Raw genomic sequence first — 15966 nt, 5'->3', positions numbered from 1 at the left:
CCTGGTGCTTCTGAGCAGTGGCCAGCGAAGGTGATCTTTTCCCGGCGCAGAGGGTTCTAATCCCAGGGGCGGCAATATTGATTTTTTATTGTTTATTAACGCTATGGCAAGGTTACAGTGACGGCGACGTCGCGGCTCAACCCACGAACGGGCACTTAAGAGCTTCGCTCTGAAGTCAGAAAGCGTCCTACAGGGGTCAGACAAATTGAGCAGCCACATCCGTAGTCTCTCATGTTGTCAACAGCCCTTACTTTGGGACCAACTGCAATTGGACAGTAGGCACACGTATCTCCGGACTGAATAAACGTCCCTTGCGAGGAATCTGTGGCGTCGTAAGTCCTAATCAACTATTTTGAAAGTCACAACGCACGATGCACGTGGTTGCGGTTCGTTTCGCACAAATGAGGCCAACCAGGCTAGAGCTCGAACATCGGATATGCCAATCTACATTTAGAAACAGCGCGCTCAAATTCCCACCGTCAGTTACCGCAAGCTTTGTGAAAACTTCCTCGCAGCGAGCATGTACCGGCCACCGTGCCACTGGGTGTTGTGCCATGGGGACCACATACCACACAACGCGGTAGCCGGTGGTGACGACCGGGGAGGCGAGGTCATATACGTCGGACGCGCCGTGCACGAGGGTGACGTGCTGCCGGGCAAGGTGGTCCGCTCCCAGGGCCTTTGTTACGTTCCCTACGATGGGAAAGAACCTCGCTATCCTGACTACCAGGTAAGCACACTGCCACCAGTGTCTGTTTCTCTCTTGACATTTCATGTGCATGTGCATTATACGTCCTGTTGACGAGTGTTTGTACGATAGTGATTAGTTAAAATTAAAAAAAGCAGAGCGGCGCTCACCTGTTTCTTGTGAGACACTTCGTTATATGGGTTCCGTTTAGCGCGTGCGGAGAGCGAAATCACATGTTCAATAGTCCGAGCTTAAATCATGCGAATGCGACACTGCACACATGGCTGCAGTACAGGTTCGGTAGAGTGAACACCGCTTGAGCTTACGTAAGAGTGGCTGCTACCGAAGTACAGCAATGGGTTAACCTCGAAACTGCTTTTGACACCATTATGTGCGAGAAGGCATGCATCAGGCATCTCAGAACATTGGAAATTAGGGGCTGTCTCTAATTTACAGTCTCGTTGAATATGTTCTTGTAAGTTAGTAGTAATTGCATCAGAATATATCCGCGCAAGGCACAACGCTCCAGGTCCTGACTAGTCAAAGGCTCTGACCCCAAAGCCCAAGAGGAGGCAGCGCCAAATCAAAGTGCGGATCAGGTTTATTGTTATAAAAAATAGAACCAAGTATTGACAGAGGTAAGGCGAACGAGGTCTTACAGTCAGGGGCTCCGCTGGCTCCTCCTGTATAGAGTTACTGAATGAGTACCTAGAGTCGCGCGTTTCTTTTTGCTGAGCCGCTCACGCCTATATTGTCCAAACGCAATCACATGGTTGAAAAACATTCATGAATTGCGGAGAAGCCAACTAGTTTGCAACGTTTAGAACCAGACCTTTGCTGGTGGAAAATCCGTACAAGTGCTGTTATCGAGCTTTTTGGCATTCTTTCTTTCGTCCCAGAGTGCATGCTCAATGGAAACGATGTTTTCTTATCCATAACACGCAGTTTTACCCGAAGTGTTTGCTAAGTGTTAAAATAAAACGCTTGTAATTTGTGGCGTTTACAAAGATGGCGCCACTCGTACACCTTACGAATTCGTAAGTCATTAATGTAGGCCTCGGTGCCGCCGCGCGTTACTGGCAAGCTGTGACTTTCAATGCAACGGTAGTCTGCTCAGAATAAAGCAGAATCGGCAGCCATGAACAAGAGGACTGAGCCTGACGTCGCTCTAACCTGCTGCTTTCACTAATAATTTTAATTTGATTGCTTTCTGCGGCAAATCGGTAGACCTAAGCGCAAGTCTAGGTGCTTATACAGCAACTCCACTCCTGTAAAGGTAGTAGGTATATAAAAAAAAAGTAGCTATATAAAAAAATGAGTAAAGAATGATAGAGTTCCCTTTATTTGCAGCAGCCGAATAATTAACAAAGACGGTATAAGCGAAGATACCAAAGTACGTACTTACGTACGTAACTGCTACGGCTACAAAAGTTACGTAACTTTTGTAGCCCTAACTGCGTATCCAGGAGATATAGAATACAAATTACCAAGAAATGAAGGGCAGAAAAAGTAGTACGTAAAGTTGAATTTGCAAACAAATATGCAGTTGACATCCAGAGCAATCAGCTTAATAATTATAATATTCTAGTTGACAATCACCTGAATAGCTTTTGTGATGAGTACGTTTAGGTAGTCTTGCATATAGAGCGTTTATATTTTTCACTTTAACGGAAGATAACAATGAAAATGATGCTTTTCCCCTTAATTAGGCGTACTTTTGTTCGAATTAGTTTCCTATTAATAGCCGATCTCACAGCAATACTGTTTGTAAGGTCTGACTGTGCAATGGAAGAAAATTAGATGTGTCTGTTAATTACCTTCTGTATAAAAGTATGAAGGTTTTGCTGTGAATGGAGCATCGACTGAGCGTTTTAATCAGAAAAGCTGCACGTTAGTAACCGGATTGCTTGATTTTGAACTACTTGTAACAAATTGAAATGAGTAATGGTAGCTCCGTAACAAATACGCGGGTGTTACAAATGGATATCCCCTGCGATTAAAACAGTGAACCGCAACCCTTCCTCCCATCATACCCCTTTCCGCGGTCCCCTTTTGACCCGGCGATTTGGAATCTTATCCTAGGCGGACTAGTAGTGCGGCGCCATCTAACAGCTCAACTTAACGCAGCTCATCACCCACCAACTGTATTGAGAGTCTGGCCGTCCTGAAGATGCTTTTTTACAGCGACTAGATTTGCTCATTTCCCGATGGAATAGGTTTGTCAGTTTTCAGTGAACAAAAATCGCCAAACATAATCTGCTAAAATTTCCGCAGTCCTTCAGGGCTAAACAGCGTTAACTGTGAATGCACGTACAAAACAAGACATATTTTCCAACAGCATGACTATTCGAGAGGGAAGACCGTCATTGAGCTGAGCTTGAAATTACTTGCGAGATTTAACAATCCAAGCACTTTAAAAGACGGTTTTTCATATATCGGAGAGCTGTTTTTAATTTGATGTCTGAAGAAAAAAAAGGAAAACGGAAGAATATAAAAACCACTGGTAAGACGCTTCCGTAGGCGACGTCGGACACGCTGGGAAAGGTAATTGTGCGCTTCCAGCAACTATAACGCTTAACCTTACATTTTTGCCGCTGTGTTGGAGCAATCAGTGGTGATTTACATAAGTTTCAGCAGAAGAAAAAATGGTAAAAAAATGTTTTGGTGGCGAACAATTCGAAAGTTATTGCGAGTGGCTAAGCTTTGAAATCTCCTAGATATGTGAAATGAGGAGTTGAGTTTTGTAGCTTTTTCTGCTCTGGACAAAAGGTACAGCCTTTGTTAAGCTAGACAGCAACGGCACCAGTAGCCTCTTTCCCCTCTCGCCGATTACTACCGTGTCCGTCGGAAGTCTGGAGGGGTCGAGAATAGAGAGAGCGCGTCGCGCGCTTCGGGCGCTCTCCAAGGCCGCGGGAAACGGGGAGCAGACCACGAACAGCCTTGTGGGGAGCAGACCACGAACAGCAGGGTCGGCGACCGTTTCACATTGAAGAGAGATGAGCTGTCAAGTGGGGGTGGGGGACAATAAGGTCGGCGAATTCTGAAACCCCCGACGGTCTACCTAAGCAGTGGACGAAGACGTGAAGTGCCCAGCATACGATCAGACCAACCGGCCATTCCGACCTTTTAACTGCCTTTGTCAAAAGTTTGGAGCCCAGGGGGTTTGCTTCTGAGCCTCACTGTGTGGTTCGTGACGCATCTCCAGCGCTCCAAATTTCCTCTGGGTAAGAAGATTTCTGGTTCTGCCTCCTTCGATGCGTAGGACTTCCCAGAATGCTTCAGGAGTCCCACTGCAAGGCTAAGAAGTAAACCCCCTGGGCTCTAAACTTTTGACAAAGGCTGTACCTTCGTAATAAATGCATGAGTGTCCGTTATGCATAGCGGTATTAAAAAGCCGTCATTGTAGTTAACGTCGAAACTATGCTTTTCAGGCACTCGTCTCCGATGGCGCTTCGCTGGTGTGGTTGCCGGCTTCTGATGGTGCAGTGCCGAGCGGAGCCATTCAAGGTGGCGTGACTGCCTCTGGAGAGCCGCTGTACATTGCCCGCGCTCGCCACGATGGCATGCTGCTTATCGGCAAAGTCCACCCGTCACTGAAGTGCGCTTACATTCCCTACCTTCACAAAGAGTACAAGTACACCGAATACGAGGTCCTCGCATGCAAGACAATCAGCTTCTGACAAGGCACGAAGCGACACGACGCGATTGCTGGATCGCTCGCAAAATATAAAAGAAAAAATGCTACATTGATTCACTTCGCATAGCCAAGTACTAAACAATGGAATGTAAAGAACCTGTACAACAAATCGGAGTATGCGGCGCGATAAATGTGGAATAAATCGAATCGAATAAAACGAATACAGAGAACTTATGGCTTGTAATTTATTGGTCGCTGTCGATTTTTTCCCCTTTGGTGGAAGCACTGCTCTGCGCTAGCTTTATGCGCAACAACCCAATTTCGAACGCATTAAGAATGTCCGGTTATAAACATATACATGTGAGGCACATTTTTCACACGACGAAATTCTCTGAGTAAATCTCCTTAGCTCCCAGAAAAATAAAGAAGAACATATGTTTGATCGTAAATATGAAAAGTAAAACATAGTAAGGCCACCAAAAGCGACATGAGTTCGGGTTTAAATATACCCAAAGATGACGAACGCTTAATGTCAGTAGAAAGTGGATTCCTAATAATTCCCGATTGAAATGATTAAACGTTTGCATTTATCCAAGGAGTGAATATGCAGCATGCGATTATCATAAAGAAGGGAAAAAGTACTGCTAGAGTATGTGTTGGCAGTTATGATACGGATTGCCTGATTTTGTGCGTGTTGTAAAGAAGCTAAATGGGTTTCATAAGTGTTTCCTGATGACGCATTTCAGTGGGCAATGTGGCTAGAATAAAACCGAATACAAGGAAAGTAATGTTTCTCGATGGAAATATTCTCGTGTTTTGAGTAGTATGCGAACGTTATATGCACATTTTTATTTTAAGTGCGCTATATGTTGAATGTACTTCAAGTGCGAATCGAAGACCACACTAAGAAGTGCACATTATTGTGCGCACTTTGGTTCAGAGATGCGCCCAGACAAACATGGCAGGATGGGAATTTGTAGATGAAGGAGGATCCCAAACCATTTTAGATTAACAAGAATAACCAGCACTTTTTCGCCACTTTTCTACTCATCTGATCTCATGTGCTAGCAAGAATACTGAAGGTGTGATGATGCCCGTTTCGCCTATGTTTTTCAGTACTTCAGTCTCCCTGTGAGCAAGAGGAACCAGATTACGAGAAAAATGGCTACAAAATACTCTTTCTGCTCCTTAGTCTATAAATTTATCTTTGTGGTCGAAATAACGTAAGTGGTTATTCTCTAATTTCTAAATTAATGTAACGACTGTGCGTTTTGAGCAACGAGAGTGCCTTTCAATAATTTTAATTGGAGTTCTCGCCCGGCCTGCATTGTCTGTCCACGCCCACGTCTGAAATAAGTAGTGGTGATTTTCTTTTGTCGAAGCTATGCGTCACCTGATAGCCCCGAAACGTATTTTAATAAATTTGCTTATTTTGTGAGCCTCGCCCAACAACAAAAAATGGGTAGTGTCAAATAGGTGGATCGGCAATTTCTTCTTTGGGAATCCTTGCACGCTGACGTCTTTAGGAGAGTTCTTAAAAATTCTGTTATTTAGGCACGTAGGCGGTGCCAAGCATCTGTAATCATGAAAGAATGATTTTGATGCCATGGTTTTTACTGTGTTAGATGTTCGTGTTATGATTTTTTCAGGGTCACAGTAGGCCCCCGGTCAAAAGCCGTGCCGCCATCGTGAGGATCACTGGCGTAGGGGAGAGCGACTAATGTTCTTGAATTGACCGAAAGGTTGCAGCAGAGCAGTTCTCTCCCTTCTCATTCTTCCATCTGCCCGCGCGCCCCTTCTTATGCTTCTCCCGAAAACTGGAATGTGATGGCCAGTACCGAAAGCGGGTAGCGACTCCGTCCGTGAGACGTTAGCTTCTCTAGGAATTTCCCTGCTAATAAGCAGAACCGGAGAGAATTAGAGAATTATTCGTGGGAGTGCCTAGGTTCTGTTTTGAAGTTATGAGGTAGGTGTGGAATTGTCGCCCATTGACAACTCTTGTTTCTGCATTTGTTGTTTCTGTGTCTGCTTCTTTGCACTAAAGTGATTCACTGGCCACAAATAGGACTGATGATGGCAGCCGCAGGTCTAAAGTGCGGAATGTTTCCGCGTCCATTGCTCTACCGCGCACAATTTGTTTCCATTTGTCCGACATTATTTACTTAAATTGCGCCGGCTATTCATGTGCATCTGTTTCCTCAGTGTAGTCTTGCTTGACGTTTTCAAGCATTTAAAACGAGCATACTCCATACACGGGTGTCGTCCGGGGTGCTGCAGCCTCTTTTCGCAACACCACTAGCGTGGCATTCTGTTCGCTGAAGTAGCAAGTGGTGTACTAAACTTCCAAGATACTAATCTTGCAGAATGCTAAGTCCAAACAGGTGTTTACGCTGGACGGTATCTGGGAACTTTGCGCTGGCACGTAGATTGTGATCGATGTTGCTAACAAATAAGGCTCTTTTCTTATGACACCTGAAGGGCAATTTCTTCTCTGCTGTGTCTGCGGCGGGAGCCTAATTTGTCTTCGCGGGTATGTAGGTACGCATGATTATAATCCCATTCGGGAGTTGTGCCACTCAGACTTCTGCACTTGCGTGCTCATGATCTACGAGGGCACAGTCAGCTGCAGCTGCTCGTCTCCTCTCGTATTCGACCACTTACAGGTATGTCGCTATGTTTAGAGTTGGGCGTTTGATGGCAAACACAAAGTAACACCCTTTGAATTCGTGAGGTTTGTAGGGCTTCACCCAAGTTTATGTGAGGCACAGTCGCCAAGTCTGCTACAGACCAATGTCTCTTGCAACACTCATGGAGTGCGCTCCTAGTTACCATATCTTGACGGTTCTTCCGAACATTTGGTTTTGCATTAGCATGGTGTTTCATTCATTGGGGACGCTTTCGAGGTGGTGCGACTTAAATGTTCTGAATTCTTCGGCCAGTGCCTTAGTGAGGTTGCCTAAGTCAATCATTATACAATTGCCGCCTGCCAGGGTGGACAGCTTGCTCACAATATGGCACCTACTTCATCACAACATGCCACGGTGGGCAGGTTATGGTGAGGTCGCCAGGTCGCTTGACCACGCTAGACCAACCTGCGAATTTTGTCTCGGGCATTGGCTTAGCTTTGTGTGACGATAGCTCTAATGCTGGCGCATTAAATACGCAAATGCTTAGGTTAAAGCGATTACTAAAATTCACAATGTCAGACACAAAGCCGAAGCTACTGCGGAAGTCCATCTCTCTGTCAATGGCGCCGAAGAGGCTGTCGCTCCGCTAGGTGAGCGCGCCGGGCAGCCTCTGAGCCTCCCACATTCGCTTGTGCCGGACGAGCAGACAAGTGCACATTTAAAGGGACACCGGAGAAGGCGCCATGCAAGTATTCTTCTCGGTAAAGAGATAGAGAGGGCTGTTTAATGAAAGGCAGATTTTAGCTAGGTGAATACTCGCTTGCATGTTACTGTGCGTAGGGGAGGGAATAGGAGAGTAAAGCTAGAAGAAGGGTGGTAGAAACAAGTGCGATCATTGAAGAGGATTGCAGCGCTATAGTGCACTGCATGATGGCTACTTTGCATGAGACCGAAGTCATGTTCTGTGTATGTACAGCGGGGTGATCAAGTGTTCACGCAATTTAGAGCTTGTCTAAAATACCAGAAGCGTCTAAGTAGGCAAATAAGAATATCATTGCACGTCGCTGCTGTCTGCAGCAGCCTAACGGACCTAAACAGAGTACACTGTGAGTGGCACTCGGGTGACGGACTCCATGTATTGTTCATAGTGCAAACGTTCGCTGACGTACGCTGGACATTCGAAGAGAATATGAGGCACACACTGAATTTAGCTGCAGTTGTCACAATATGAAATGTCTGCTTTCTTGAACGGCATCGATGACTGTTTGTAAATGCAAGATCAAGACGAAAGCGATGATAAATTGTTTCTAGATGGCGCGGAAGCCCGAGTAATAACCTTTATTGGATCTGTGGGTCGATGGAATGGAGAAAGGGGTAATGATGACTTGGCGAGTTCCAGAGGTGGTTCTTCGCATCCTGGGCGTATCGTTTGACGAGTTGGGACGCATCTGATCTCGTGAAGAAGATGCGCTTGTAGTTACGGTTCTGTAGACCTTTGCAGCCGCTTCGTCCACTCTCTCGTTGGCCAGCATTTCGCTGTCAGGTGCAATGCACTGAAAAATTATGCAGTGGCATAGAGCAACAGCCAAGTGGTGCAGGTATCCAATGTTATGGAAAACGGGCTAGTGATTTGTTATCTTCACTAGGCTGGACAAGATTTGTAGCGGTCCCTGCGAGTCCGTGAAGGTTACGCAGAATCCTGCGTTATGGCGCAGGATATAGGAGAGAGCTTTCTATTCCGTATCGCTCTGCTGTGGCGGAGGATATCCTACGCTGTAGTCGCCAGTAAAGCATTTGTCCTGAAGAGGACACATAAAGGCCGCATGATGCGGAGTCATGAGTTGAGCCATCAATGAAGATGTGCGTGCGGTGCGAATACTACTGAACTAAGTAACTTAGTTCAGCCCAGCTTGTAGCAGCGCAGCCTGCGGCGTGCCGTTCTTCACCGTGACACGCGCTATGAACTGGTTGATTACATGAGTTGAGTGTTTCCGAGGAGGAAAAGTTGAAGCTCGTAGATTACGTGGCTGACTGATGGCAGAAGATAAAGTAGCTGCACAGTTAGAACAAAGTCGCAACTGCTGTGTGTTATATTAACTCGGCGCTGGAAGTGTTTATTCCCTTGTGTGCATGACGCATACATGAGTTACAATCATTACATGTGCGGCGATGACTTCGAACGGTTGACTTCCTGCTTCGGCAACTGTCCCCAGCGTGTGCTTGCCAGGACCTTGAATATTTCTCGTGTTATTCTCACACAGACGGTTTTAACATGGGGTGTCCAAGAAAGGTTTCGTCTGATGACATTGCCGAGGAATGGTTGAGTCCGTGCGTAGGGTTGTAGCTTTCCACCAAAAAGGAACGTACATTTAGTGATTTTTCGCCTGGTGAATGCCATGACAACATTTTTTTCCGGGGAAGGATGCAGTCCTTAGGGAGCCATGTACGTTGACAGGCTTAAAAATGTTTTCTGAAGAAGCCTCTGCGTGGCGTGGAGCGAGCTGGATTCGGTCAAGATGCAGATATCTGCATAAAGCGCGACGTGCACTCCATGTGGTAGGTTTCATGTTATTTTTATTAGGATGATGCTAACAACAGGGGCTGAGCACACTACTCTGTGGTACGTCATTCTGTACTTCATGAGACAGTGTTGAGCCGTTGGGGGTGTTCATAAAAAATTGTCACTGTTTTGAATAGTTTTCGATCCACTTGTACAGCTTTCCACCAAGCCCAGGACTGGCCAAGGCTGCGGTAATGGCATGGTAGAAAATAGAATCAAAAGCAGCCTTGATGTCGAGAAAAACAGCGATGGGGGTGCGCCCAGCATGTAGGTATACTTCAAGTGATGTAACGAAGACAACGACATTGCCAACTCCAGATCTCTGCTAACGAAAGCCGTTCATTTCTTGAGGCACTCATTGGAGCTTTGAGAAATTATGTTACGTGCTTCTGAATGATACGCTTCATAACTTTGCGTACAAAACTCAGCAGGGCAATTGGCCCGAAAGATGAACAGTTAGTTGGCTTCTTTGCTGGTTTCAAAATGGAGCCAATTTTAGCTCACCAGTTAGCCAGGAAGAGTTGTAATATTCTAGCAGGCGAAGCCGGCAGTTTCGAAGTAGCTTTCCAAGAGCTTCATAGTTCACCTGATCGTTCCCCAGAAACGTCGTTCTCTTGACTTAGCCATTGCCGTATGGAGTTCGATTATGGTGAACGGTTGGTCCATCGCAGGTACGGCAGCCTGTGGGAGGTACGATTGACAACTTATGTTTCGTGTCAGAGGCAGTGAGCCCGCTTATAGAAGCCTGCCGTATTCTTCCGAAGATTTTCTTTAGAGATTTGCGTTCAAGCAGACTGCGGCAGAGTGTGAATCTGGTGTGGAAGCGTGCGCACACCTCGAGCAGTGCATAAAATTCAGGCAGCCGGTTGTCGTACATCCGATGTTGAACATAAGTCTCGCCACCTTTGTTGACTAAGTGTGTCTAGGTAGCGCCTAATGCGTCTTTGTGCCTGTCGGCAGGCGCGGAGATCCTTAGGGGTTTTCGTGCGCAAAGATTTCGGCACGCCTGCGCATCGCACTAAGCATTTCGTATTGCTCGTCATTTAACGGTACTTTGTCACTTTTGGCTGTGATTTGTGTGCTAGATTCCAGGAAGTGAGCGAATGTGAAGACTAATTCAGTGTTCTCGGTAGCAGCTGTAATTTCCTTGCTGACTGCCTTCTTGAAAGTATCCCAATTTGTAGACTTTATAAATTTCCTCCTTGGTGCCATCTGCACATTTCCAGCGCATATGCGAATTGGGTAATGATCACTGCCAAGTGCTTCAAGGTTAGTACACCAGGAGAAATTTTGAGCAGCTGCACTTATTGCGAATGTCACATCAATGCAGCTGACAGTCGTCACACCACAGAGGTAGCTTACGCATGATGCGGAGTGAGGACTATTGCAGTTTGGGCATTTTGCTTGAGCTCTTCGCGTACATTCATTTTTGAGCGAGGGCGTGCGCATACTTAACAGCTAAGGGAGTCGGTGCAATGTCTAGAGATGTGTCGATGTCTCTGGAATATGAAACACTGCGTTGCTGGTCCAGCGTATTCAGTTAAAGGGTAACTGAAAAAGCCTAGTACAACCCGTTTAGGCAGGAGGAGTCTTGGGGGAATTCCACCAGTATGACGGTGCGGCGACGTATCTCTTTGATGTTCCCACCATTTTCATGAATGCAAGCGGTGAGCCTCCTGGCTGAGATAACGCCTTACTCACGGAGGTAGTGATGCAGGTTTTCGTTTGAGCAATTCAGACGTACCTCCTCAATTTTTGCATAGCTTACCGTGTAAGAGCATGAAACGCGGGCTTTTACAGCCACTTCCGCAGTTCTATCACTAGAAACAGACAGTTAGCGGCAGGCAGCGTAGATACCGAACTCATCAAGCTGTCGTCCTTGTTAACACTATGTGTAAGCAACTTTTCTTGGGCCGACATCACAACCGCCGTGGCCATGACATTGGAGTTGGCCTTTCATGAGTCGCTTCTTCTTTTGTGGGCCTGAAGATGACAGGAACTTCATCAGCACTTTTTTTCTTGTAAGACACGACCGTAAATATGGTGTGGTCGATGTCCTCTGCCCTATCGCCGAAAGAATCTCCAGTTGCATGAGGTTCTCGTGCTCTCAAGTCTGCATCTTTGTGGACCATGGCTGCGGCTACAGTGGAATCTGCGGTGTCGTGCACCAGATGAAGACCTGCTGCTGCTGCCACTGCTGCTGTGGACGCTGGGTTGTCGTTTGCCAGAGTTGCCATGAGTGCAGCATGGGGTGCAGCCGGCGACGGGGCGAGTCTGGGCGGGTACGGCGAACAGCAATAAGTATGACGCCCGACGCGCTTTTAGCGCTGAGCTAGGACCGCCAGATAGTCGTACGATGGATGCGCAGCACAGATTTACAATTGCAGACCACAAAAGCACAAAGAAGTCTAAGTTAGCGGCTCCGCTCAAAGAGACAAGCCCCTAATCATACCTCTTCCTCGTCTTCCCGGCAAAAATAATTGTTTACCTCTCTTTGCCTGTGTTTACATCCGTTCCGCAGCAAAAGACGCATCTATCTGCGAGAAAATTGGATTCAGTAATGTTTCCCGCTGGCGATTAAAACACGGGCGTCCTTAGCGAAAAGATCGATCGCCACCATTTCAAGTGAACTGCCCTGTAGCGTGGCCTCTGCGATCAGCACCAAAGAATCAGCATTGACGCCACCATTTTAATTGCGAAATCAGCCGCTAGTGCCGATGTATGTACGTACCTCCTCTTCTTTAGTCGCCTCCGGCTTATGGAAGCTCTGTTTTCGGGAACAGCGCTCTCGGTGTGATTAGAACGCGGTACCGTAGCGATAAAAGCCAACTTCTATTTGTTCATAGTGCACATTTAAACGCTTGAAGTGAACTGAGCGAGCAATTGTACGGCGAAGGTACTTCAGGAAGTGCCTATCGACGGGGAGTGCGCTTGTCTTTATACAGAGGCAAAGTATAAAGCCGTGCGTAACTTACGCACGCTTTGCATGTAGCATTGTGTGATCCCTTTAACCTAAGCGTTTGCGTTAAAGTATTCAGGCGCAGGTTTTTGGTTTGAATTACAGTACAATTAGCGAGGAGGCAACAAAAAACGCATGAGGAAAGTGCAATCTTCTGGACAGCAAGTACACCTATCGCAAAAAATTTGCAGTGACGTATGAGCAAATTGAAAGGTTCTGCACAGTGCAGCTTTTGGAGAAAAATTTCAGCCTAAGGATTTTGCTTCTGAGTTGTATAGTGCGGCTCTCCAGAAGCCCTCCATGCAAGTCCATATTTTCAAATGTATTACGAAGAGGAAGTTTCCATCACTTCCAATGGGTTGGGAACGCTACTGACCCAAAAAGAGCCACACCGCTGGCCAGAAGCAAATAGGTTGTTGGGCTGTATGTTCTAGAAAAGGCGGCACGTGGTCAAAGAGTTTCGCATTTAATGTGCTGAACATGTGTTGATCAAAATTGATGCCATGGTTAAGACAACTATAAGCGAAATTAAGAAATCGTTTGGAGTTTCTGATGCTTGACGCCCAGAGAGATGGATATTCCAGAGTATTAAAGTCTCCCTTTCATATCATACGATGTTTGCATTGAATCCTCGTTTTATAAAGAGCAACCGCAGCTGAACGTTCTATTCCTCAGCCTTAGCTCCACATACTGTGCCATCCGCGACATGCTCTCACACCCATTTTCCGCATGCGTCGTCCCTCCCACCACTGCTTGCACAGTACTTCCGAGAACACATGGAAGGCCGAGCTGAGTCTTCTCTCTCAGGTGCCCACATTACCATTCCTGAATGGCAGTCATGCTAACGGCCAGTGACAAGGTTCCAGAGCACATAAGCCTGCCCGTGCCAGTGATCTAAAATTCCGTCCGTGTGGGCTCGACCAGGCACTCCGAAAGAAAAAGGGCCACTGAAAGCTTTACCGCACTAGGCGAATTTCGCTGCCTCGCGGATAGATTTTCCATCGAGCTAGGGGTGAGGTTCACGAAAAGCTCTTTTCCAAGCAGTTCATCCGAGAAGAGTGGCACAGCAGGATGCGGAAAATTTTGTAGCAATTACAAAACTGCTTAAATTTGTAGCAATTACAAAACTGCTTGTTGTGGGCGGCACTGTGAATTGAACCTAGCCCCTCCCAAATGAAAGGCGGATGCGCTACCACAGGTCCACCACCTCTGAACATTACCTCCCTGCTCCGCTTCCTTCTGGCCAAGCTTCTGTCTCGCATTAAGGAGGTGCTGGGTTCGATTCCCAGAGCTGCCGGGTACCCACCGGTTTTCTAATCTGCAAAAGGCTTCCTCCGGCCTGGTGCTGGGCTCTTCGGGGGTGAAATGCTTGTAAGAGGCCTTTGGCTACATCTCTCTTTGTCGGTGGAAAATCTATCTTCGAGGGACTGACATTCGCCATGTGCATTAAAGTCCATGGTATGACCCTTTTTGGAGCGCTTGTTCAAGCCAATAGTAACGTGACTTTAAAGGGCAGGCTTTCCTCCCAACCAATGCACCTTTCGAAACCGAGCACCAAACGAGGCCGTGGCTTGTACCAATTTGAAAAAAAAAATTCAGAGAACCTGGCCGCACTGGGAGTAGAGTGCACCCCCTCCCGAAGCCGAGGCAGATGCTATGTATGCTAATGATGTCCTGAAATTAACACAAAAGCAATAACCTTTGGGGACAGCTCCATGGATCCCTCCTGTACCTATGCTACAGCATCCTGTGTTGGAAAATGTAAAGAAATCTTGGCCACATGACTCAAACTGCCGATTTGAAACGATCTTTGCGCGACGGTTATGCTGAATTTCTGTATAAAGATTGGCTGATGATATTGCCACGTATCATTGTAGTGTTTGTTCGTTCACGCTCAAGGCTGCAGGAAAGGGCTGTTATCATTTTTGTTCCTGACGCGAGAAGCGACCAGTCTAATCTCGATTGATCGCAGCCATGAAAGGCTGCATCTAGGTTTTTCCAGATTACTGTAGATGATCTTGTCCTGCTATCTGGAAGTTTCCTTGCCGGCTTTAAATTGAGCGATGCCGCGAGCAGCGGGCATTCGTAGTTCGACGATTGACAAGCACGCTTGTTGCTTACACCGCCACCGAGTGATTCAGTTATTTTGCGGGCGCAAGTCAGCCCAAATAAAGAGCTTCGTTTGCAAGTCTTTCTGGTGTCTTCCTGACCGCTGGACTGCCGTCATTACAACGTGACATCTGGTGGAGGTGCTGGGTAGCCTTCCAGGTACCGGACAACCCGTGCAAGTCGTAACGCCAGCCCTTTGAGTTATTCGCCGGAAGACCTGACTCCAGTCTACCACGCAGTCTCTGGAGCATCCAGCCATGACTTACGCCGCAGCAGTGCGCCGTCCTGTACCTCGACGACGGGACCCAAGCCCCTACCGCCCTTAGCCAGCTGCGCTGGAGCGTCGCCCTCTCGCCCCAACTCGCCCGTCCTACGAGCGTCGTACACGGCCGAGGAAATGCGTCGAGTGGAGAACACCCGACCAGCGCCGAACACAATGCTTCCACTGCGGATAAGCCGGTCACATTCTCCGGTACTGCCCATACAGGAGAATGGGGGCATCCGAGGGTTCCCTTACGACGCCCCACGACCCCGACCCTGCCAGCGACCAGCCGAAATCGAGGATGTTTTGCGTCGGGGAGGATACTCATCGCCGAGCCGCTAATCGCGTTCTACGTCGCCATCGTCACCGCGCTAAGTATCTCCTAGCCGAGGCTACGCAGTGCGTGGATGCTTCCCCAGCCCCCGAAGGCTAAACTGAATAAAGCAGCCTCTGGAGGTGAGGTTGCTTCTGAGCGCAAGAACTAAGATCCTCCATCGACGAAAACAGAAGACTATGCGCCCTACGACGATGACGAACCCTACGACAACGACGAGCCCTACGACAACGACGAGCCCTACGACAACGACGAGCCCTACGACAACGACGAGCCCTACGACAACGACGAGCCCTACGACAACGACGAGCCCTACGACAACGACGAGCCCTACGACAACGACGAGCCCTACGACAACGACGAGCCCTACGACAACGACGAGCCCTACGACAACGACGACCCCTACCACAACGACGGCCCCTACCACAACGACGACCCCTACGACGACGACGACCCCTACGACGACGACGACCCCTACGAAGACGACGACCCCTACGACGACGACGATCCCTACGACGACGACGATCCCTACGACGACGACGATCCCTATGACGACGACGACTACTACGACGACAAATACTACGACAAAAACTACGACAACCCCGACGACAACACCGACGACGACGACGACACTGCCAGACTTGAAGCTTTTACCGCTGCCCTTACACCTTATTAGGAACGCTAAAGGACTCTAAGTTCTCGAAGCATTCTCCGTGTTTAATTTCATTTTAAAGCATCGAGACGATGCTTCTTTGGAAGGGGGGTAATGCCACGTATCATTGTAGTGTTT

General features: G+C 47.6%; 1 protein-coding gene across 1 annotated transcript; it reads left to right on the top strand.

Moving 5' to 3' along the window:
• The first annotated feature begins 520 nt into the window (after positions 1-520).
• On the top strand, positions 521-4368 carry LOC149361597 (pfs47 receptor-like). The gene is made up of 2 exons (XM_089569544.1): positions 521-730; positions 4120-4368. Exons 1-2 carry the CDS (start codon positions 521-523, stop codon positions 4366-4368), a joined length of 459 nt encoding a protein of 152 aa, XP_089425670.1.
• Positions 4369-15966: the final 11598 nt, after the last annotated feature.

This window comes from Amblyomma mixtum, chromosome 2 (genome assembly GCF_055824585.1).
Source record: "Amblyomma mixtum isolate Tamu chromosome 2, ASM5582458v1, whole genome shotgun sequence".
In the NCBI taxonomy this organism is placed as follows: domain Eukaryota; kingdom Metazoa; phylum Arthropoda; class Arachnida; order Ixodida; family Ixodidae; genus Amblyomma; species Amblyomma mixtum.
The sequence above is the reverse complement of the archived record's forward strand: the minus strand, read 5'-3'. Positions and strand labels throughout refer to the sequence as shown.